The 24823-nt window shown below is 37.4% G+C and overlaps 1 protein-coding gene across 3 annotated transcripts in view; it reads right to left on the minus strand.

Moving 5' to 3' along the window:
* Window positions 1-24823, minus strand: part of FBXO11 (F-box protein 11) — a 73757-nt gene that overhangs the window by 19593 nt on the left and 29341 nt on the right. For 2 of the 3 annotated variants that reach the window (XM_083827815.1, XM_083827817.1), the window contains exons 2-9: window positions 16944-17071; window positions 16746-16827; window positions 10699-10843; window positions 9279-9408; window positions 8090-8173; window positions 7874-8006; window positions 1669-1775; window positions 1471-1582 (exon numbers count right to left, since the gene is read on the minus strand). In XM_083827815.1, the coding sequence (XP_083683941.1) occupies window positions 1471-1582; window positions 1669-1775; window positions 7874-8006; window positions 8090-8173; window positions 9279-9408; window positions 10699-10843; window positions 16746-16827; window positions 16944-17071 (921 nt within the window). The remainder of the gene's footprint in view (window positions 1-1470; window positions 1583-1668; window positions 1776-7873; window positions 8007-8089; window positions 8174-9278; window positions 9409-10698; window positions 10844-16745; window positions 16828-16943; window positions 17072-24823) is intronic. The other variant, XM_083827816.1, reaches the window with a different exon arrangement.

Below are 24823 nucleotides of genomic sequence, written 5' to 3' on the forward strand. Positions count from 1 at the left end.
GTGGAACGTGTTCCAAGAAATTAGAATAAATTCCTCTCATTCATTATCAGAGTACCCAATATTGGTATAGAGAAACTTAAAGAATAAATTTGTTTTGTTTACTTCAGCTTCCCCAATATTTAAGATACAAAAAGTAAAATAAAAGAATCAAGATACTTTGAGTAGCTAGTTGTCCTTTGTTCTTCTTCATCTTTAATACTTTCATATACTAGCTGATCTGTCTCCAGAAAAACAGATGATCACAGAATCGTCTAGGTTGGAAGAGACCTCCAAGATCAACGAGTCCAACCTCTGACCTAACACTAACAAGTCCTCCACTAAACCATATCACTAAGCTCTACATCTAAACATCTTTTAAAAGACATCCAGGGATGTTGACTCAAAGCACAGAGCTGACCATAAACGCAGTAGTGTTTTGCAGCCTGTAACCTCCAAGAAAGAGCATGTCTTCCTTTACAAGGCATACACAAGGAATCCTTCCCTTCCGCTCTCCTCATTACAGTTCCCAGTAGATTTTCCTTGTTATTGTACCAGAAAAGGATGGTTTCATGTCTAGTTGAAGATCTCATTGCTTCCCTGCCTTTATGTTGAGCTGAGCAACTATTATGCACAGCCTGCTGTGTAGATCCATTCCATTTCACTAGCTGAACATAAATATGTTTATATTGTGATTTCCATGCAAAGACTCAGTATCTTAGTTCTCCTACACCTCTTTTTTCTGATGCTCCAATTCTGTTTTATCTGCTTTTTTTCCAAACGCATAGATGTTACCATGTCTTGTCATTGTGAACTGTCATGCCTCATTTCCAGTGACTACGAACTGACATCCATCTTCTCAGACCTTCACTGCCTCTGACCCTTTCTTTCCAGAATCTCAACTACTGTTATTTCTCAAATCAGGTGGTATAAGTTTCTCATCATCTCTGATGCTGAAATGAGTGTCAACCTTCCACACTGTATTTCTTCTGTCAGTATAGCTAGCAACTCTCATGCTTATGTCAAATCTCTTCCACTCCTGTCAAGAAACTTAAGCACAGTAGTTACAGCTCATGACTGTTTCAGTGCCATCAAATACCAATACTGCATATTGCAGTGAACCTGACGTAAAGTCCCACGTATGCCCCCTTCAAATGTCATCTCCTGCCAGCTACAACTATGCATATCAGAAACAACTAAGTTTTATATAAGAACACTCCTGTCATTTCTCGGGTTTTAAACTAAGTGCCCAGTGAGTCCGAACTGACTCAAACAGAAGACCAAGCATGTGTCATCACAAAGGTCTTAAGACATCAGTAAATCACCAGAATGATGCCGTTTCAAGGCAAATAAGGTTTTCAGACCCGTATTAAACACCTGCATAAAAGAATACGGCAATATGGATCATAGTTTGTGTACTCCTTCTATGCACACAGGTTAGATTAGTCAACTTTAAACAGAGTGTTAATTTCAAACAATAAAAAGCCCACTAACCCGTACAAGTACTTCGAATAATACAGTGATCTATAATTGGACTGCAATTCACGGTAATCTCTAAGCAGTGGTGTGCATTGTGGTGCTGAGCAGATTTGTCATCAGGATTGAACTGAAAAGGAAAACAAATATAATATTTATTGGTTCAGGCATTGAAACAAAATTTTTAAAAGCTCCACTCAAATTTGATATTCTTACCCTGATTGTCATATATCCAACATAGGCATCTTCAGAACCCTCCATAAAAACGAAGGTGGAATCTCTAGTGTTTTCTATTATAACTTTATCTGCTACTTTTCCAGGAGCTGTAAAACATTAAGAAATTTACATTTTAGTGTATGTGAGTGAAAATAAATTCTACAGAATTCTATTCAAAGCAACAACAAAAGAAAATGAACGTGATTCATGGCACAAAAATCTTGATGTCAGAAGACCTTGACAACAGTGAATTTCAAAGAATGGAGAAACTAGTCTTAAATGATCTTGTACCATTTTATTATTTAATAACATGAGAAGATCTTCTCTTGTATAGAGCTAGTTTTTCTGAGTTCAGTTTATTAGAATTTCTAGGAAAATTGAAAACCACAAACTGAAAACCTGTACAAGAACAAAAACAAAGACAGTAGCAACAAAATACCAACACGTTTTCTGAATACAAACTGAAGAAACCGTTCAACAAACCTGGATTCCAGTCTAGATACTAGTCTAGATGCACTGTAATTCTGTTATAAAATACAATTTAGTTTGGTATTCTAAACTTTTATTAAAGCTAAATACATACATTCCACCACTAATTTGAACCAATTTAAGCATCTACTTAGTAAGCTGTTCACGACCTACATGTGACCCCTCAATGCCTCTCAAATGTAAGATTCAATGTTTAAATCATTTCTTCGTTTACAAGAAAATCTTGCATACCTAGACTGAACTCTACTTCTGAAAACATACAGAGAATTTTTCAAAATAGTTCATTTACAGTTTCCCACAATCTGGAATTTGATTTCCCATACGTTAACAGCAAGGCTCTGCTATATTCTTTATCCTTAATCTGAAGGGAAAATAATGTTTACATTGGTATTACAAAAGCCAGCAGAGGGAGCACAAGTTAACAGTCTTAGTGGCATAAATTCAGTGATACTTATTCACACGCAAGAGTTTGTCCAGTTCAAAACTGCACATGAAATATGCAAACCAGAAACCTTCATATATGAAATGCAAACGTGGAAGTTTCACATATTAGAGCAAGCTATGGGAATGATTTGGAGTTGCAACTCTGAAACAAGAGATATGCAAATGTGACAGATATTTGCCCTAAATTCAGTTTTTTTTTTTTTTTTTTTTTTTTTTTTTTTTTTTTTTTTTTTTTTTACTGAAGAGCCTATTCACAGCATTTCTCACCAGCAGATCTTTTTCTGTTGTCTGTTGACACCAGGTACAGACAAGTGGTATGTCCTGTTCTTTAGCACTCAGGCAGAAAGGTGCCAGTCAGAATGAAGCAATATTTACATAATTACCCAGCTTGTTCTTACTACTTAAAAGCCAGATCTCTGTTTTCACTACTGCAGAGCTGCAAATGTTTTCAAGTAGTCCAATCTAGCTCTTTGTACCACTATGCACTTAGCAATAGCCAATACCTAAAAGAAGCTGTATGTTGTCACACAAAATGCTTTGCTGTGACCTGTTAACGTTTCTATTAGCTGTTTTTCTCCATCACACAAATGCATTGACATATATACATTAGTACACTTCAGCACCTGAGAAAGAATGGCCACACAGTACTGCAGCCAAACTAAAACTAGAAAATGAAGTGTGGTCCATGGCAGAAAATAAGAGCCATAAATCAATATCGGAATTGTGTTCAATCCCAGGGAGCAAGGAGAATTTGTACTTTGGATGCTCTGAAACACTACCTAAGCAAAGCAGATAGATCTGTGGAATTGTGTTTGGAAGTGCTTGCCATACTCTTGCTTGAGGTTCTCTACAGGCATCTCCTTCCTCTTAGCACAGAAGAGAACTTACAGGTCTGAGTTTGGGTGGTCCCAAAATGTCCAGTATGGAACATCCCAATTAGTAAGACCAGTGCATTTAGATGTCCCACCAGGAAAAGACCGAAAAGGGAAAAGGGCATGTTCAAGGACTGATTTTATTCTAAATGCAAAGAAATACTCTGAATAATTCTTTTGCAAAGATGCTGCAAACAAACATCTCCATTTCAACTTTTGGCTTAGAATACTTTACAAGAGAGAAACCAAAAAAAAGAATGGAAAAAGAAAGAAAAGTGCCACTAGTGTTATAATCAAGCAAAACACTGCTCTTATGAGTTCTACTTTGCCATAGTCCAAGGGAGACAATACCCCACAGGATCAGAGTTGGTTCTCAGTTTAAGGACCAAAATGTGACAATTTAAAAATAATTTAACAGAAAGCCTATGATAAGAGACTGCCAAAAGGAATTAACTGGATGTTGCCTCAGAATTATTAAATGCCTAAAAAAGGAAGTTTTCAGTACATTAACAGGAAAAAAGCAATAGATTCTACAGCAAATAATTGTTATGACCCTGTTCAATCACATCAGGCAAAAGATGCCGAGATCCTTTTAGATCTTGCAGCATACAAAATCTATGAAAAGGATACAGCTCTAAGCTTGGCTAAAATATTTTCAATTCAAAGATACAGAACAGGTATCTAAAGAAGAGTTCAGTCATATTGAAGTTCTTTCTTGACCACAGGAAGTATCTAATTATGACAGTCTACACTATTTTAGATTCTGCTACCCTTAAAATTACAATCATTTCTATTATTGTCACTACTGCTTTTTCATGATTGGAAAAAATCCTTTGATAATCCCTTTTTCACTTACTTGCACATTATGTAAGTGAAGTGGAAAATAAAGGAAAAAAATGAAAGCTGTATCTCCCAAAATACAGAAAAACATATATAGCTAAGACTGTCAGATCAAGATACCTGTCTGGACAACTGCTGAAACAGTTAAGACAAGACGTTTCTCATCTTGAGTGAGTTGAGCACTTCATGGAAGGCCTGTACTCCTGCATATATCCGACTCCCTACCCCACCACTTGTTTTCCCCTCCAAACCCTGGACAATAGAACTTATTTTTTAAGAAGTTCATAGGCGTTTTTGTCCACGGAACTGGATGCATCCGTTTCCTAAGAGACAGTCTACTCTTGCGCCTCCTACTTGAGAGTTCAGATAAACCACATTACTAGTAATTTAATTTCCTTTACAACAAGGTTATTTACCCAGTTGATCAAGGGAAACCAGTAGATGGGATTTTTTTCTTTTAGATTTCAAAGCTTTTGATACTGTCTCTCACAGTATCCTTCCAGACAAGACATCCGGCATACAGCGAGACAAGTACATAGTATGGGTTGGGCTCAAATTGATATAGTAAATGGGGTTACGTTAGGCTGGTGGCCAGTCACCAGTGGGGTTTCCCAGGGCTCTATTTTATGGCCAGTTCTCTTCAAGGCTTCATTTATAAAAAAGATCTGTACGCAGGGCTCAAACACATACAAACTCAGCTTGCAGATGATACTAAACTAGGAGGAGGTGTTGACTCCATTGAGTATAGAGAGGCCTTGCAGGCAGATCTCAACAAATTGAAAGGCTGGGCAATCATAGAATCATTAAAGTTGGAAAAGACCTTCAAGATCATCTGGTTCAACCATCCCCCTATCACCCACTAAACCATATCCCTAAGCATCACGTCCAACCTCTCCTTGAACACCCCCAGGGATGGTGACGCCACCTCCTCCCTGGGCAACCCGTTCCAATGCCTGACTACTCTGAGAAGAAAAATCACACCTCATGAACTTTAACAAGATCAAGTGCCAGACTCTGCATTTGGGATGGGGCAATTCTGGATACACATACAGACTGGGGAACCAGAGGCTATAGAACAGCCCCACAGAAAGGGATCTGGGGAGTTTTAGTTGATGGCAAGATAAATGAGTGAACAGTGTGCCCTGGAAGTCAAGAAGGCCAACTATGTTCTGGGAATGCAGTAAGCATCACTGCTAGCTGGTCAAGAGGAGTGGTCACAGCACCAAGCCTGTCTGATGTGTTTGGACGAGACTCTTACAGACATGGTTTAATTTATAGGTAGGGTAGTTCCTGTGTGGAGCCAGGAGTTGGACTTAACGAACCTTGTGGGTCCCTTGTAACTCAGCATATTCTATGATTCTGCAACTACAGTAATACTCCTAAAGGCTTCCTTCTGAACCAGACTACCTCCCCTAGATTTAACAAATTTAAACACCAAAATTGAACAGAACAGCAAACATAGGATACCAGGCATTATTCTGTAAGAAAATTTTGCTTATTTGGGAAAGAAAAAAATTCTTGAAAGCTTGAAGTATGTAAAGCTGTCTTACTAGTAATGCTGTGCTTCTTCAGAAGTCCACAGAAGCAAGTGTTAAAGAAGATTGAGTAGAATTGCAAAGAGATTTGGTGCTGTCTTAATCCCACCATTCTGAAAGGCATACCAGACTGAACTGAGAGGAGGTAGTTCTCCAAGGCTTAGTGGTTTGCTTTGTTTTCTTTTCAGACATGTTAAAATTGAATCCCTCTACAATCTTACTGACCATTCAGTGCAGAAAGTCTGAGGAAATGAAGAGACAGCAGTGCCAGAAACTGAAACAAATACATCTCACATTTCTGGTTTACTCTTAGAGATTTTGTTCCTCAAGACAGCTATTCTATTACAAAAGTACAATGCAAATCCCTTGCTTGTAAAGAACTGCAGTTAAAATTATTGTTTTCTGAATAACTGAGGTTAATTGCAGTGGAAGGGAATTACTGAAACAGAGGGTATTTCAGACTTGAGAGTATGCGTAAGTTTAACCAGGTATCAGAGATGTCCTTTCAAATTTCATGAAGTAATTGAGATATTTTGTATCTTTGAATAGTACTGATCCATTTTTTTCTGGATTTTAAACACTGAAAGACTCTTGCCCTATTTGTACCAGTAACTATAACTGTCATCCCTTAACTGAAGCAGAAGCCAGGTCAGTATTTTGATACTGGTCCACAGCTATGGCTGCGTTAGACAAGCACTGCAGCACAACGGTAGTGAAACCTACAGAGTAAAATCAGTAGTGCTGAGGAGCAGGCACCCATACCATGTTTGTTGCAGGACAGTGAGGGAAGATACGACTGACTTTAGATTAGTCACAGCTTGGTCCCTTTGACCGAATGCACACTGACTACTAGATTGCAGCAAGTGTATACCAAGAACATGTCTTAGATCAGCCTCATCCAAAAGAAATCTCATTTGTGCTCTAAAACCTCTCCACAACACAAACCAGAGCACCGTAATTGGAGAAGTTCAGGAGGTTAGTACTGAAGTGCAGTCCTGAACCAACACACTAATTCAGCTGCACCTTGCAGATTTGCATGGACAAGTTTTGTTGCAGTATTAAGTCTTAATCTTACTCAGTTGGTCAAAGCATTTCTCACTCCAAGACAGCAAAACCCAGGCAAGAAGTGCCAGAAAGAGGTCCGCTTAAGAACAAAACAGCTGGTATACAGAACAAAAATACCTGAAAAGGAGGGACTTTTTCTGGTCAGGAAAAAAGGCAGTACCACGTTTATGTCGAAAAAAAGAAAAAAAAAAGCAGAGCTGACAATTGACTTATGGTCACTATAGAAGCAAAGACACTGAAGACCTCTTAAATAAGATCTGTACCAGATAAAGAGAATCAAAGTTCTTATCACTCTGAGAATGCTAATCTGAGTAGTACAACACAGTAAGGACAGGAGAAGCAAATTGCTAATTTAGCACCACAATTTGCAGACAGGATCTATTATTTTATATTAACTACATAAGACTTTTAGAATAGGGAAGAGTTTATTTATTTACTACTCCATACAGGATTCTTCTTTAGAGGAACAGCTAAGAAATGAACAAAGCAAAAACCTCTAGTTTCAGAATCTTTCTGCTAGATGTTCTTATTTCCTAAGTCAAGATGGAGTTACGATGCTTAAGAAAATAGGACAGATACTAATTTGGTCTTGCTCTCACTACTGGATTTTACTCAGGAGATAAGATATAAAAACAAATTTCATAAGAACCAACTGAAAATTTCAACTGTAGTCATAACCAAATATACTTCCTGACAAATTCAATTTTTTTTTTCCTTCTAATGAAATAAAGGAGATAAATAAGTTATTCCAAGAACTAACAAGCAGATAATAGTACTTCAGTCCAAAGCATCAGCCATTTTTTTGTTAGTGACACTTGTACAGAAAGTATTTATTCATTATGCTCAAGACAACAAACTGGCATTTATACCAGATACTTAATATACAAAAATATTTTTGTAATGAAGGTGGTAGTGAACACAAGTCATGCTTTGAGACAAAGATGTTTTCAGTTTAAATACCTGCACCGATCATGGTGATTGGAGATTCTATATATATCCATTCATCAGTATATATACCAGAGTGAACAAAGATAAGTCCATCAAAATGAGCTTCTTGAACTCCACCAAGAGCATCCTCAATGGTATCATAATACTAAAAGAAGAGTCAGAAGTTTAGAGAGATATCCATAAAAAGGTATACAAATATTCTTAAGAATAACTGCTTTAGAAACTTACCAACATATTTTCTCTTCCTTTATATCTTGCAGGATTACTGTAGAAGTGTTCAGCAAAACCTGGCTTTACATGTGCTCCTTTGTACTGAAACAGGCAAAATAATTTATGATAAGCTTGCAGATAGGTGGATCTGAATGCACAGCCAGACACCTGCACGTACATACAGACAAGGGATCTACTAATCCCCTAATTAACAAGCCATTTCTTGATAATGGTTAGTTCTGGGAACTAAGGGTCATATTTGACCTCCCACGTTAGGGAACCCAATTGAAAATGGCAGCATCAAAACCAAAGTCCGAGTCTTAAAAGACTGAGTGATCGGCTAGCTCACTTACACAGCCAGAGGCATCTGAAGTAACTTAAATTTGTCAGTAAGCTCTTCACGTACCTTATGAACTCCACAAATTTCCATCTTTTGATTTTCTAGCTGCTTGCCACAGAACAAACAGCACTTATGTGGTGAGGAAAAAATAATCCTGTATACGTTCACATCTGATTCAGATACCAAGTTTGTCTTCAACAAGCTTTAGCGGCTCATTAACCAACGTACACTGCATTGTGTAACAGACTCGCTTTGATATTTTATTTCCGTTTCCTACATTTTTCAAATATAAGCCATTTTTATAGTATTTTGATATTTTGGATTAGAGGTTCAATCACATGCCTTAAAGGTAATCTGTTTAGCTCCAATCACGTCAGCTGTAAGCCACCATTTAAGCCCAAGTGATGTTAATAACGTACTGCTCAGTTTACTAGTGGAAGAAGCATATGAATCTCATAACCAGCATGCACACAGGCTTAAAAATATACATGATGACAACAATATACTTGAAGTTTATTTGTGAGCCACAGACCATGACAATCTCTTCCACAGAATTTCATTGATGCAATACATGAACAAAACCCAAGAGAGAAGAGCTGGATGCTCAAACATTCCACTTAAGCATGATCTTTCTCTAAAGTGTGCCTCAGAACAGCAAATAACTTCAGATATTTCCTTATTGCATAAGGGTAGAGAGATCTCTACCCACCTCCTTAGTCTCATCATCTCATTTACTTTAAATTCGAAAAAACTTACTTTAAACTCCAAAAACCAAGTCATTACTATATAGTCAGCTATATTTCAGAAGTCAGTTTTTGTTTTTATATACCATATTGAAATTGGAATATAAATTAATACTACTGTTACCAGTTGCTGAAAGCTTTCTTTCCAGGGATTTGGATGTTCATATTCTTCTGGATTAATCTGATAAAATTTACCAGCTTCAGGATGCATCATTGGACGTGTGTACTCAAATACTTCCATATACAGTCTTTTCCTGAGCAGAAGTGTGAATCAGGAAAGAAAATTAGTGTGCTACTCATAACTCCTCCATTTTAATATACCACACAGAAAATTAAAATTGTTTAATACAGTCAGTGACAGTGAATTTGACCACGATCAGTAACAAACACTTTGAAACACTTTCAAAACAATTTCTCTGTTGGACTGGCTTTTGTGTTTCTGTAAAATAGCTTTTGAAATGTGTTTCATAATCCACGTGACCATGTTTCTCAACATGTAATTTCAATTCAGGGAGAAATCTTAGTTAGCTACACTGTTTTTGGAATTGGAGTCCAGTTGTGCATGAACTGCAGAAGTGTTTTAGCATATGAAAGCTAGCATAGTAAGAATTACAAAACTTAAGACAAAGTGAGCTACTACTTAATCCTCATCTTGACAAAAAAAGCTGCAAAAATACATTCACAGAAGACCAATGATGCACTGTATCTCAAAAGAAATTCCATCAATGAACAGATTGCACTGATTTAAAAAGAAAATAGCACACCAAGCACAACAATTGGGTTATTTTGATTAATACCAGAATTCAAACAATTGCAGTGTCTGAACCTGATATTTAGTTTTACAGGATGACACCAAATCTTAGAAATTTTAACTCAGCTAACAAGACACCCCCAAAATTGTCTTTAGGACAGAAAAAAAAAATCACTTTTGTGATGTCATACTCAGGCTTTGTTCTTTTTGTCCTAATCTTTATCCAAAACTAAACAGAAAAACAAAAACCCACACCAAACCCTAGCATGTGAAACACGTTACTTTCCCTTACAAAATAATGTTAATTTAGAACCCATTTATTCAAGCTCTCAATAACCCAGGGGTGGGGCGAATTCATATGTGGGAAAACAACTTCAGTATCTAAGCAATAAACAAAAAATGAAAACAAAACCAAATAAAAATATCTAACACTAGACACACTAGCACTTAACATCAAGACATTAATTTTATTTTTTGGGTCAGGCAGAATTCCCACAGAAACCTGAACAATTTAAAGGGAAGGAGTGGCTACTGAAGGAATACCTCACTGAATTCTAAAGCAGCCAACTACTGTCTACACTACTAGATAATCAGAAGTTTTACTGTTTAACACACACAGATATTTGTAAGTAAAAAATAATACTTGTGTAAACAAGATATATTGAAATACAATTTGTTTTAATTCAACTAATTGCAACTCCTAACTACCATTTCAAATTTTCTATTGTAACAGAATCTCATGCAGCACATCTTATATTTTCTCTAGATAACGAGGAATAGCTTGTTCACTTACCACAAAATTGGATCATTAGCCAGCTCACTGAAGCGTTTACACACACAAGCTGCTCTGCAGAGATCCTGCTCCAGCAGGTAGGAGAAGATCTTTAAAACCACTTCATCTGGCAACTTTTCCTGAAGATACTGTTCTGCAGGTGCTGCTATTAAACAGTAATCTATGTGAGATTGACATATTTAACCAGCCCAAATTCTAATCAAAAAAAAAATCACCAACTTGCCATTTGCAACATTCCCAATCACAATTCCAAAATCTCAGATTTTAAATCCCTTCATCTAAATCTAAAGGCAAAAAGAGGTAAATGGTTGATTCTGGAGTCAGGTAGAAGTTACAGACTGACAAAAACCAGCTACTAAACGCGTTTCAGTAATGTAGAGCCACTGTATCTATTATTACTATTGCCACACATGACAGTTTATACAGAAAAGGCCATCTATACAGTTTGCATTCTCACAAGGACCTTCTGTGTCAGGTATCCTTACAACAGGGATGTTCTATTTGCAAAGGTCACTTCTTTGGTTGTTGTCTTTAGAATCTTTTCTCAGGCAAAGCCATACAGAATAGCTTCCAAATTTTAGATTTCTATGCATGGCATTAAAAGCTCCTGCTACACTCATAATGCAATTATATCCATGTAATGCTCCTTGCATTATTAATTTTTTTCCTAGAACATCTGAACCAAGGGAGCAATACAATGATTTTGACTATTACAGGAAGATGACTAGTAGGCCTTCTGTCTCATGGTCACTTCAAATTTGAGTGAGATTCTGAAAAATGGTTGCCAAATGAGATTTACCTACCTACCCTACCCCCAACAAAACAAGACACCACGCAAGGTAAGCCTCAAGCCTTCCACAGGCAAAGCAGCATGAACAGCTATGTTATTTCCAGCTAGAAGGGAGAGAATACATGAACTGCAAGGACCAGGACTGCGGCTTTGGCAAAGATGTTAAGCTGTGGTTTACAGACCACATCACCAGAAGCTATGGACTATCAAGAGAACTGATTAAAGCTGCAGCACACTTGTGTGTTTGTGTCTGTCCCCGTGCCCCCCTGGGTGTTATACTCACATCTGTGGTCAGACCATTTAGTAGAAATTACGAAATATTACTGACTCTCCAGTGACTTCCCCTAAACTTGTTCTTTGGGTGACATTCATACAATGGCGTAGCAAGTGATTCACAAATATTGATTTCCTCTGAGATGCTAGGAGGATAATTTATACAATGTACTGATTGCTGGTCTTTAGAGCTTATGACTGTAAGTTGTGTTACTATAAGTATGCGCCCACCACTTTAATCAAACAAAAACCCATGCTGGGCATAAGGCAAAGTCTCACTATTCCCTATGTTCATTGCTATTCTCTTCCAAAATATATTTTTAAGTTTGTAGTATTGATCATGCACAGAGGAAAAAAAGTTTTCTTCCTCATCCTTACCTGCCCTCCTCCAAATTACTATTTTTCTGTATTAGCTCCTTGGTATAGCTCGTTCACAAGGTACAGAACCATTAGCATGGGTACCATTAGCATGGATATCCAGAAGCTAGATAAGACAGTTCTTGTCAGCAGCAGTACTACTAATGCCAGATTAAGGCATTTATTTTTATTAATAATAATAAAAATTCTTATGAACCAGGCTGAAGCCAGTAAACTACCAGAACTAATAAAGAGTAAGCAAGTAGTCTGGAAAGGTCTCTTATGTTCAAGATGGACTTTGACAGACCAAGATCTGCATACCATACACCAACCCTTGAGGTGAATACAGCTAGGAATCATCAAAAAATATTACCTGTGCAATCAGTGCTACTTTTTAAGAAGGTGTTTTTCCACTGGACATAAAGGGTTTTTTTTCCTGTATCAAGCAGGCAGCAGCAACTCATTCTACAGTCCTAATTACCCTTGAAATGCAGCACAGGATGACTAGGCTTTGCTTTTGAATTCATCTTTTCCTGGTAGCTTTCCAGTTAGATGTGGAGATAGTCTTACAAGCTGAAATGTAATGTTGTGAATGCAAGGCAGTAAATCCTTACAGGTCTTCTATGACCTGTCTTGGGCTTTTAACACACACACAAATCCCTGAGGCATACAACGTGATCTTCTTCCCAAGACAATCAGTTACTTGCCTAATCAGCCTTCAGAATTTCATCCTCCAGTAAATTTACCTATATTAGGACTTGATTAACTTTGTATGGAGGGGGGGAATTTCATTAGTGTAGTGCCTCCCATTGCTCAACAGTTCATAATTCATTTTCCTCCCTAGGTCACATCTCAATAAGAATTGAAATCCAGTTGCATTTCCTCACTGGGAGAAATGGGAGAACTTTGAAGGTATCAAAAAAATTCTTGGGGAAAACCAAAACCAACAATATCACACCTTGCAATTTTTCAGGCTGTATCTACTTGGAAGTTTAGACACTGCTTGCAAAATGAAGACGACAATTTTTACAGATGTTTGCTGTCCTCTCCCACCTTTACCCAAAGTCCTTTAGAAGTATGAAATTTTAAGTTGCCTTTCTGCTCAGTTACAAAAATGGGTTTAAGTGATTTCAGTGTACATATCAGAGACAGTGACAGTTACCAGGTGGAATTCTTCAGTAAAATTTAAAAAGGTTGGCTACTTCTTAATGTGAATACCTAGAATACCTCTGAGTCCAAGAAAGAACCCCATGGTTTTGTTTTGTAAATTCATGCTTTGGTATCTTTCAGTAATTTGTCAAAGCAAGGATGCATTTGTGTTTTCCCCAGTTCACAAAAATAGTCCAATTCAGTTTTAAAAGCCTATCTGGTGACCAAACTAGGATCATTAGTGTGCTGCTACTTCTGGTAGTTGGAAAGTTATTTAAGTTTTTTCATGTAAGTATGCATTTCATACTTACCTTAATTTAATTCCTGTTGACATGATGAAGTGTTACAAAAGACAAAGTGCAAGAGGCTACCACCAATCTTTATCATTGCCCTGACACATAGATTCCAATATTGATGATTTTAATAAAGTGTTAATATATTAGACAACTGAAAATTAGAAAAAAAGGTGGCTGAGTCATTCTGTTTCCACAAGATAGGCATGAAGCTAGTTCAGTTTCCTTTTTTTAATCATTTAGTAAATAGAAACTAGTACAGCAATAAGATAAGGGCATGAAAAGCTGCCTGAAATTGAACTGCAGTTGTTGTACAGAGATCAAGAATGCCATCCTGTGAATCCTGAATTGTAAATTATGTCTTGTATGGATACTTTTTTTTGTCCATTTAGAAGAGAAGATAGGGACAGATATCTTTTGTTCTGTAAGAAGGCACTCAATGTTTTCTTAATAAGAAATAGTTGTCAGAAAAGATGGCAGGCAGTGATCTTGGAAAAATAACTTATAATCAATAGGAAAAAAGGTTAGTAAGTTCTGTGAACCACGAGCTACGCACGTATCTGATGTAAGAAATAAACAATAAGTGATCCAACAACCTAGAGTCTCAGCATCTACTGTAACTCCATAGGTCATCAAAAAGAAATAAGTTGTCCCTGAACTCAAGTCTTCCAAAAACGATTAAAAGCCAGCATGAACTGCTCAGTATAAAATGAATATGCAAATATAGTGATGTAGCGAGAGAGAAAAAACCCTACACAGTAATAAACAAAAAGGAAGAGTGTGTTGGTGGATTAAAATGACAAGTGGTACTGAAGGTTGAGAAATCACGTTAAGTGGAAGCAGACAGTTGATGTAAGGAAACAGAACATACCAAATTTAAAATCTTTCTGTAAATCAGGAAGCACTATGAATATCAGCATATGATAAAAGTATTCGTATCTACAAGATCTAAAAGCAGTAAACTTTTTATTCAGATACCATACAAATAACAAATTTGTAGGTTCACCAGTTACTTGTGATGTAAGCAAGACAACTCAAGCATATCTTTTTCTTACCTACTTTTTTTTTTTTGTATTCTTGGTATTCTACTTAAAGGGGTTTAAGTGAAAAATCATTCACATTTTCTAATAATGTACAACTTTCTTATCAAGATTCTTATATATGCATTAATCTTTCTGTCTCAGGATTGCAATACATACTGTCCATTACCAAGACTATTTGAGGACACAGTTGCAGAGAAGAAAAACTTGTCAATGTTTGAAATCACCAGAAAAAGTCTGAAATACTGTCAGGAAGAACACATTAAAAATTTTAAATAGTGACTTTCACAGAAACAGTAAGGCTGAAATCAGTAATAAAATACATAATACTCCTGTTTTTCCAACTACTGGCTCTAATCCAGCTGAATACATTGGTTGACTAGCATTTCTCCTTTCATCTCCCCCCAGATTTTCCTCAACTCAGAGTCTATACAAGAAGGAATGGTTCTCTACCCAGACATATCCCTACATTACTAGTCCCATGCCTTTATTTTAGAACTCTAGGTGAAATAAACAGTTATACGTTCCAAATGATAATATACCATTTCCACTTGTGATGTTCCAGAAAACTTCATGCTCACACTCAGTCACAATAGCTATCATTATCCATGGTAACAAAGAGCAAACAAACAAAAAGGCAAGAAAAACCTTGTGGCAATCAGTATTTGCACAAATTTAGAGGAACATCTCAAGAAATGGAAAGGGGAAAATAAAGTAATGATCACCCACGCTGGAAGAGCGATTAATATAAAGTGGTTTGACAAGTATCCTCTCTTGTCAAAATTGTGACTGGTCTGAATACATTCTTAAAAATATAGTTAGAAAATCATTGTTTACAATTCCTCTGATAATTCCATGCTGGAGAAGCTTCCACAATTCGGTACCTTCCCCAGATGAGTTCGGTAATGCAACAAGAGGAACATACAGGAAATGTGTAGAAAATTCCTTTGGAAATTAGCGTTGCGATGTAATTTGTACCAGAGGACTTGAGTAAAATTACTGACCTTCAATAAAGCAAGGAGGTGGGTATGAGCATAACAAAGGATGTATCAAAAGTAAATAGCCTTGAAGGAAAACCAGGAACTGGCAAGAGAAACTGAGAAACTGAAAAGAAACAGACTTTGTACCAGGCTTTAGGTATCAAGTCAGGAAGTGAAACTGGAAGTAAAACGACAAAAGGTGATGTTCATTTGGTTCTCACCATTTCAAGGACATAAATCTAAGGTTAAATGGTTTTTAGTTACAGAAATTAAGAGAGAAAGCCCGAAAGGGGGGATGGATATAAAACAAAGGGGAAAAAAGAAGACAGACGGCATGAAATAGAAATCTACACCACCAAGAAGGTGAGAAGCCAGAAGGAACAGACTCCAAGAGAAGCCGTAACTGACCAGTCTCATGCCAGCACCTCAGGCTTAATTCACAAGGTTAAGATAGACATGGACTAAAAGATACCCTTCCCCCAACACTCCCCAAAAGCAACAGAAACTACATCAACAGGAGCTGGCAAGTGCTAGCACTGATTTTTCAGGGAGAAGTCACAACAGATCTCATGGAATTAAAGTGTGTAGAAGACAAAAAGGGGAAGAAGCAGAGACTGAAAAAGGATACAGAAAAAACGAACAAGTAGTATGTGTGTGCTTATACATGTACACATGTGAACATAAACACACCCATGTGTACACACTGTATGCATAATACACATACTTTGTGCATGTGCATATATGCACGCAGGTGTATGTGCATATATGTTTATTTTTTAAAATAATTTCTCACACACACCCCGAAAATTGCAATAATGACAAACCAAAACTACTTCTACCTGCAAACAATATGCTGGAACAATATGAGAAATCGTAAACAAACTTAGTCCAAGTGCTGCACCATTATTACTTTTAAGAGTACCTTGGATATAACTGCACAGCACTTAAGAGGAATAAAAAACAAAATTTAAAACAAACACCACAACCTGCATCTGCAGTAGAGCAGGCAGACTGAAGGACCAGATTCTAGAAATCAGACTAAAACTAGGTGTTCTTCCATTGCAGTTTCTTAGTTCAAGAACAGAAAGGAAAAATGTTTTTATTTTGAGGGTTAGAGGGGTAGTGGTATCAAAGCGCATCCCACCAATCTTTGTACAGTTATTACCTGATAAATCCTGGGATTTTCCAGATACTCTAGCACGTTTAGCTCGGTGACCAAAGTTTTCAGTAGCTGAAGTGGAGGCACCCTTTAACAAAATAAGTAAGGATTAATTCAGTCATTACGTAAGTTACAAAAAGTACTAATTAGCTGCCTATTCTTGAGGCAAGAACTACAGTTAAAAAAAAAACATAAAAAAGTTACCTCCATACTGTTCTTTGTAGGGCAAGCTGTTCTTTTAGGTAGAAGAGTTTTTCTGCGAAGTTGGTATGGACTATTTTGTGCACCAGGACCTGATTCTTCTGCAACCATATCTGCAGGCACATCATCATCTGTCAACAACAACAAAAAAAACAGTTTAATTAGAATTGTAGGGTTTTTCTGTTTGTTTTTTTTTTAAAAACAACAAAACACTACAGAAGTTTTTAGATAAACCCATTCCGTTTCGGGGTGGAGGGTAGGGAAGTGCTAGAGCACAGTGAACATTTGAAAAAGTGTGGAATATACATAGTAATACGAAATTACATTCAAAAGTACAGATGAACTTAACCTGTGCTACCCATATATATACAGCAGCTATACCAGAAACTACTTTTTAAAAAAGCAATTAAAAATACAACTTCACTTTATTTGCAAACATGTTATTCACTGTGCCAATTCAATTCTATTACCTCATTACCGCAAACTTTTCACCTCTGTAACACTATCATAATGAATACCACTGGAGCTTCAATTATTAATCAGGTGTTATCAAGAAGTCCCCTAGTAAATACGGTACTTAGTTCAAACCCACGGCGGATTTTTCCGAAATATTCCAGCCAGCATACAAACTCTTCAGTAAAAGGGAAAAGGAAGACATAACGCTAGAGGTAGCTTTAAGGGCATACACTGATTGCCTGAAGTACACTTTTTATATAAAGAGTAAGAGTATATCCTCTTCCTGCTCTTTTAAAAAAAAATACAGAAAGCGTGATGAGTATTACTTGAAAGCAACGAATGAAAAAACTTAAGTTTCCAATGTTTATAAAATTATGCAACACATCTAAAACAAGCAAGGAATTACTATTTATCTCTACATCTCCTACAACTAGCATCACACAAAGTTACAATAATTTAACAAAGGCCAGAACAAAAATCTGGTGGGACAAAAGGCTGGTGGCAAATGCAAACCAAGCTCAAGGCAATCTAGGAGAGTGTCATCAGTTATTTAATCCACCTGAAAACTAAGCCTTCACGAAGTACCTCCATGCTTATCCTTCAACCAGACCAACAGCTCAGCACAGCCACAAGGAGGGGATGAGACCACACAACAGGGAAGAAGAAGCACCCCTTTTGCAGCACCAGCACAGGTTTTTAAGGACATTAAATGAAACTTGTAAAAAAAACAAAAGTAAACCAACAACTCCTTAACTTCAGCTAGCTCACTTTCCCTCCACGCCATCTGCTTCTTACATGGGGGACCTCGCTAGCAGCTGAGGACTTCCATCTCTGAAGTGTTTTTTCACCACACAGAGCACCACCAACACACGAACTCCAGCGCACGTTCCTGTGAAGCGCCCAGCCCACCTCCGGCATCATGCTCCTGTTGGATGTTACTGACAACTTACAGGTAACTAGCTACATCCCCAAGGTTCAGTCATCAAATTTTAAGTTTCTTTGCCATCTCTGATAGCAAATACTGTTGCCAAGTTAATCTCACTGTATCAGCAGCTGGAACAGAAAGCCTGTTACAAGAGAGCTCCCAGCTTCCCTCACACGTAGTAACAGCAGCGGAGTCTGAAGTAGGCCTCCATTTTATACTCTTGCTCCCGGCTGCCGCTTCAAAGCCAAACTCTTGCACCCGAAGGTGTTCGAACATTTGATAGGGGCACTACTTGCACCCCTTATTTCTCTGTTGAAGGACTGATACAGTAAGTATGAATTCTGTTGCTGATACCGCCAGAAGCATGCTATTTGGAGATTTTGAGTGTCTTCTCTTAAGCCTCTTTCCCCATTTTGCACTGAACACACACCACCTGTCAGAAATGCATGATCTTTCTTCCCCCATTCTTGATGGTAAATACAATAGTTCAAAACTGCCACATTGAACACTGTAAAAAAAACACATAATAAACAATGAAAAAAATATCGAAGCACAGGTTTGATCTCTCAGTAGGTGATAAAGAGGGCAATGTCAAAACCCCAGTGGGGTTCTTAGAAGAAAACCAATGAAGGCTACTAAGAACAAAAATATATTACCACTGGAAAGAAGACAGAAGCCTCTGGGGGCAGGGGAGGATGGAAGTAAAGGTCAATTTGGCTGAAACACTGAAAGACTGCTTAAGCAGAAAAGAAAATATACTCATTTTCTTGCAGGAGATTTAGGAGGATGGCACGAGTCCTGCTCGAAGATCACTCTTCTAGCACAGATGACATTAAGAGATGCATGCATTCACTCAGATTCACAGCAGGTACTGTAAGAATTAAAACCTTCCTTCTCCCATCTGGCTGGCAAGGCAGATGAGGAAGATGAGACGAGTGCACCAGAGGCAAGTGTGAATGTGCAGAGCGTGGGAAGCAGCAGGGTGCCCGGAGCAAGGGTGGGAACAGTCCCCACTCCTCCTGCTGCTGCGTGGCATTGCCACCAGAGGTGCTGCTCCTGTTTGCTTTAGCACTGTCAGAGCAGCTAATGGGGCAGAAGCAGCTAATGCTTCAGAAAGCAAGAGCCTCCAACCTGAAGGATACGTTAATACACTGGCTGCGGATGAACGATAACAAGAGTTGAGTGGATGAGATGCCTCGTTTCCTCACCAGTATGTTTTGGTCACACTCACTAAGGGCTGGCCCAACCCTCAGAAAGATTTCTAATATTACAGGAACAATAACATTGTTCAGAAACTGCTAATATTTTTCCAAATGTGCCCCAGTGTTTCACTTAGAGTAACTACCAGGAAACTCGGAAGTCTGAAGTGATCCATTAGAGAAGTAATCTCACTGCTTGTTTTTGATCTTCCAAATGCTACGTTTCAAACTCCGAACAGAGTAGAACAGCTACAGGGTAAGTTCTCAGAGAAATAGTTCTCAGGATGTACTATTTCCTGCAGACTGTGTTACCCTTCCATAAAGGAGTAACACGACAACACCCAATTTTGCCTGGGAACTTTCTGTGCTAAGAAAACATTTTGAAAATCCTCTCCTAAAAACACTCACATGATAGACATCCTCTTTTTTTTCTTTTTTTTTAAAAAAAGTCAATTTTAAAATACAGAGCCTCAATGCCTACAAATCATTTTGAGAAACACAATTTTAATGTGCAACGGTACTAGCTACTGCATCTACTGACATAAAATGCATTATCAACATCTGTTGATGGTAGAAGTATTTGTCCTATAAAGTCATTAAACAAATTCAGGGGGGCACGTGTGTAATATCAATGCCCTCGTGTACACACCTGCTGAAATGACTGCCAGATGCTGTCACAATTTTAAGTCAATACATTTGCAGTTTTAAAAGATTAATTTAAGCTAGAGTCTGCTCTCAAACATTTACCTGTATAGTTTACACTAGTTGTATTATTTAAGAATATAAAATAGTTTCAAAAGAAAATTGCATTTATTTAAAAGTTTAATCTGCCACTCTTGTCAACTGCTATAAGCAAGACTCTTGCATTTCCACAAATGCTACGAAGCGTGTACTTTTAAGTGTGTATGTTAAAGAACATAAAATTAACATTTTTTAGAATGCAACTTACAATAGTTGCATGAAAAGTAATAAAGGACTTTCAAAATAGTTTATTAAAAGACACACGGAGCACCTCAAGAGAAAGTTTATCATGACCATACCATTTTCTTCACAAAAAAAGTATGCACGTGTAGTTTCATTTCTTACACATTAAGATTTCCAAGAGCCTTCTCAAACAATGAAGACAACCTTCATGAAAAGAGTGGGGCTCATGAAAGCTTTTTAAATTATTATTTTTTTTTTTTAAATGCCAGAAATACACCCTTAGCAGAAAAATACGGGGGTGGAGGTCACCAAGAGAGGAAACTCACATCCTATTCTGTAAAGTTGAATTACTTAGTTTAATGTCTGTAACATTAGTTTCACTTTTTTTGTACTGTTTTTCCATATACTCCCAAAACATGGGGGGTAACAGGGGAAATGTAGAGAAATTTGTACTCACTGGCAGATGAAGTGACAAAGAACCGATCAGTTTTAAACTAGGGAAACACCTAGTGAATAGGGAGCAGCTCCTAGAAGAACACTTCTGAAACAAAGTAATCCATACTGAGGCTTTCTGAATGAAGTGGTGATTAATCTAGCCCGTCAGACAAATTTTTAACAGTGATAAAGGTCAGTCACACACAATCTTAAATAGCTGGTATAATTTCTGAATGAAATAAGCTATTAAGTAAGACAGAAAATCCGAACACTTTCTAATTAGAGGAAAACCTGAAAATAACAACTAAGATGTAAACCAATACAATTCCCAGGCCCATAAGAAAACACCATGGGGAAGACATATAGCCAACCTGCAGGAGATGACAGCTCCCACTACTTCACTGCCTAGAACTGCAATGCAGATGAGAAGAATGAAGCTTAGAGGGTAGAAAAGGAAGATGCACATACAAAAAAGAAAGATAGAAATGAAAACAAAATAACTTATGGAAAACAGAAATACATGGCAGAAGTTTCATATTTGCACATACAATATTTACAAAAATGTGAACATCTCAGTAACAAATTGTCAATGCACAATAAAAGAAAACACCCACCCAACATTTTTCTTTAAAATTAAAAAAAAAATCTGGCAGTGAGCTGTTAAACAGGTGTGTGTTTCAATAGGGCAATTGACACTTATCCCATGTCCTTGCGAAACATCCCAACAACTGAGGGACGTCTTACTTTTAGGTACTGTATCCACTTTTTAAAAAGTGACTGCATATTTAAAGCGTACATTCCACACCTTACATCAGAGCGAAAGTCTTCTTACATGGAAGCTTTCCCACTGATTCAGGACAGCATTTAAGGCTTAGACTATGCATTGCAGACCATAATTTGGAGTTGGGATAGCTCTTGAATGAAAGTGGTCTCTTCTGCAATCTGAATACTTAACTTAGCTTCAGAGAAAGCCACTGGCTGGGTATACCACCACAAAGAAAAAAAACTCAAGAACTGAGGAAAATGAATCAACTCCAACTGCAAGAAGTTCACTGAAGCAAGATCTAACATCATTTTAATAGTCTTTCACAGTCAAGCAGTCCCTCTCCTGAGTGGACTTCAAAAAAAAAGTCAAAGAAAAACACAGTATGCTTCAACAGTAACAGTAGGTTTAATGGTAAAAGAAAGTGTTAATATTAAAATAAGAAGTACCTGCAAACTCATTTACTACTAATACAAAAACTAAAGACTTCGATAAACATCACAATATGTTGTAATTGTCATTAATTAAATCCTACAATATTTTTTAAACAATATCCAAAGCAACCTGACTCACAGAGATAAAACCGAAGAGATGACATTTTTGTAAGGTTCCAATGGCACAGGTCAATGAGAAGGATTAATCTGACATGAGAGTCGAGGCTGCTTGGAACTGGAAGAGACCCAGCAAGAATAAGATTCGGAGGCAGATCTCCATTCAGAGTAGCAGGATTTCAGTTTGGAAAAGGGACAGACCTAACATTAAAAATGCATGCTTTCAGGAAGACTCCAGAAAGATCAGACTTACTGAACACCATATGGAATAAGGATATTCTGCCTTATGGAAAGAACAACGAGAACAGAATAACCATTACTGACTGCTAGAAGGTTTTAGGCACATATACAAATTCTTAACTGATGATAAACCAAAGATATCTCACTCTCTTAACAATATTCAAGTTTATTGTAATTGGTTCATGTTTGTTTGATGAAAGAGTCTTAGCACATGTAATATCTAGATTTTTTTCTGTGTTAAGATTAGTATTTTCAAGATGAGGGAATGCTGTTTTACTGTTTAAACAAATACTAAGAATTGGTAAATGTATAAGACAGGTGGTGATAGGGAACCACAACAGAGAAAAAGAACAAACAGCATCTTTTGGGAATTTACATTTTAAGCTTTTAAACATCACTGTCCAAATCAGACAGCTTATTACTCTTTGGAATTAGGTCATGCACAGCAGATAACATGATGGCCTAAAAAGAGTAAGAATAGATCAGATAGATGCTCAATTCTATTTTTATTTGCTCAAAAGTTCATGTTAGTTTTACAATACATCTCTCTCTCTCTCTATATATATGTATTAATAAGAAGGAAGATAACTAGATTTAGCATCTATACAGAAAGTTTCTTGAGACCTTTTTTTTTTCCTCCCTGTTATTCTTAGGATGCAACAGAAATTAACTTTTATCTAAGAACCTGACCTTTTCTCCAGCTCTTCTCATTGTAAGGCCCACTACGTAGGTCATTAACAAAATGCTGAATAGAGCTTATATACACACGACAAAAACTTAAGTTCTTAGAGCTGGCACAGAGAGAAAAGCAGAGAGAAAGTGAAAGGTGACAACTGGGCAAGATAAACTATCTACTAGCCCCAAACTAGTCCCCAGCTACATTTGTTTAAAATGTATGACCACTCAAAAGCAGCTATTCACAGCTCTGAGCCTCATTAACTACGGAGCTCATAGCCCAAAACTATCTAGCACAAAACCATGCGTGGACAGTAGTTAAAACACTCCAAAGACTATGAAAATTTTTTTCCTTTTCAGACACCAGAAGCAGAAAGTGATAACAAGGATCTGATGAGAAATTCTAGTTTCTTTCCAGAATACCTCCACCCCAAGGTATTAGCACCCAGTTAAAGCCAGAATTTCTAACGAAATACAGTAACATGCACATTTTTATTAGGCATACAGAGTAACTGTTGAACTACCTGCATACTTGAGTTACTTGTTATCTAACTCATTTTAGAAAAGCAAAGAAAACTTTCTTGGAGCAAGCAGCTCTAATAACCGGTGCTGGCACGTTTCAGACAATAGTACCAGACCAGATAGATTTTTCTTTTAGTATTTTTCTAGATCATACCGTTTTCCCAAACCGATAACAGTATCACAGCCAACTAATAAAACAAATCTCCAGGTGGCTGCTTTACAAGTATTTTATTAAGAGAATTTCCCTTCTTGCTTAATAGCCAGCTTGACTCCTGCTCTAACAAGCTTTCACTGAGGAGGGACAAGGATCCTTTCCTGGATGCACTCCCCATTAATAAACCAACCCTTTCAAAGCCGTGGCCTTGGTGCATGGTTCCTTGATGATACAGTGAAAATGCTGGCCAAGTAAGTTTTAAAGGTGCGGGAATATAGAGTGTTTAAGCACTATATAGGGAAGTCACTTAAGGGCCCTTCCTCATTACATTTCTGAGCAAATAAAGAAAGGAACTTTCTTTAAAAACTTGGAACAGTTTATATTTCTATCTGGTGATATTTGCTTCCTTTGTTAGAGAAGTAAGGTTACCAGTCTCGAAAGTCATCCTCCTCTTCAGCTGAAATATAGCAACGTTCAATAATTAAAAAAGCATAGCCAGTGACAACAATAAAAACAAGCCAAAACCACACTGAAAGAGGTTCAAGTATTCCCATTCTATTCTGCATTACAATTGATCACAGCAATTGTCCTGATCAACCAGTGTGTTTTAATTTATGGCTGTATTTTAAGGTGCCTAAGCACCATCAGGAATGCATGCAACTCTCTGCCCACATCCTTGCATCTACTATTATGGAAAATACAAAAAACCCCTTCCTCCTCATCTTCCTCTCAACAAACATCCCACCTCGTCTGAGATGCCACCTCCTGATAAGAAGAGATGAGATTATCCAATACCAACAGCAGAATGACCAGAACACATACACTTCAATGGCACTGTTGGTTCAACAGTTCCTGACACTTCAAAGCTCACTTCTCTTAGTAAACTTGCTGAATATTGATAGGATGAAAACCTGCCTCCAAAAAGTGTTAGGAAGAGGACAGACTCTGGCTGGGGTCAGGAGGGACAATTAAGTCAGTTAGTTTTATGGAACAGCCATTAAGGGAAACCAGTAAGTCCATCTTGTATGAAACCCTGGCT

The sequence above is a fragment of the Anser anser genome, assembly GCF_964211835.1.
Source record: "Anser anser genome assembly, chromosome: 3".
In the NCBI taxonomy this organism is placed as follows: domain Eukaryota; kingdom Metazoa; phylum Chordata; class Aves; order Anseriformes; family Anatidae; genus Anser; species Anser anser.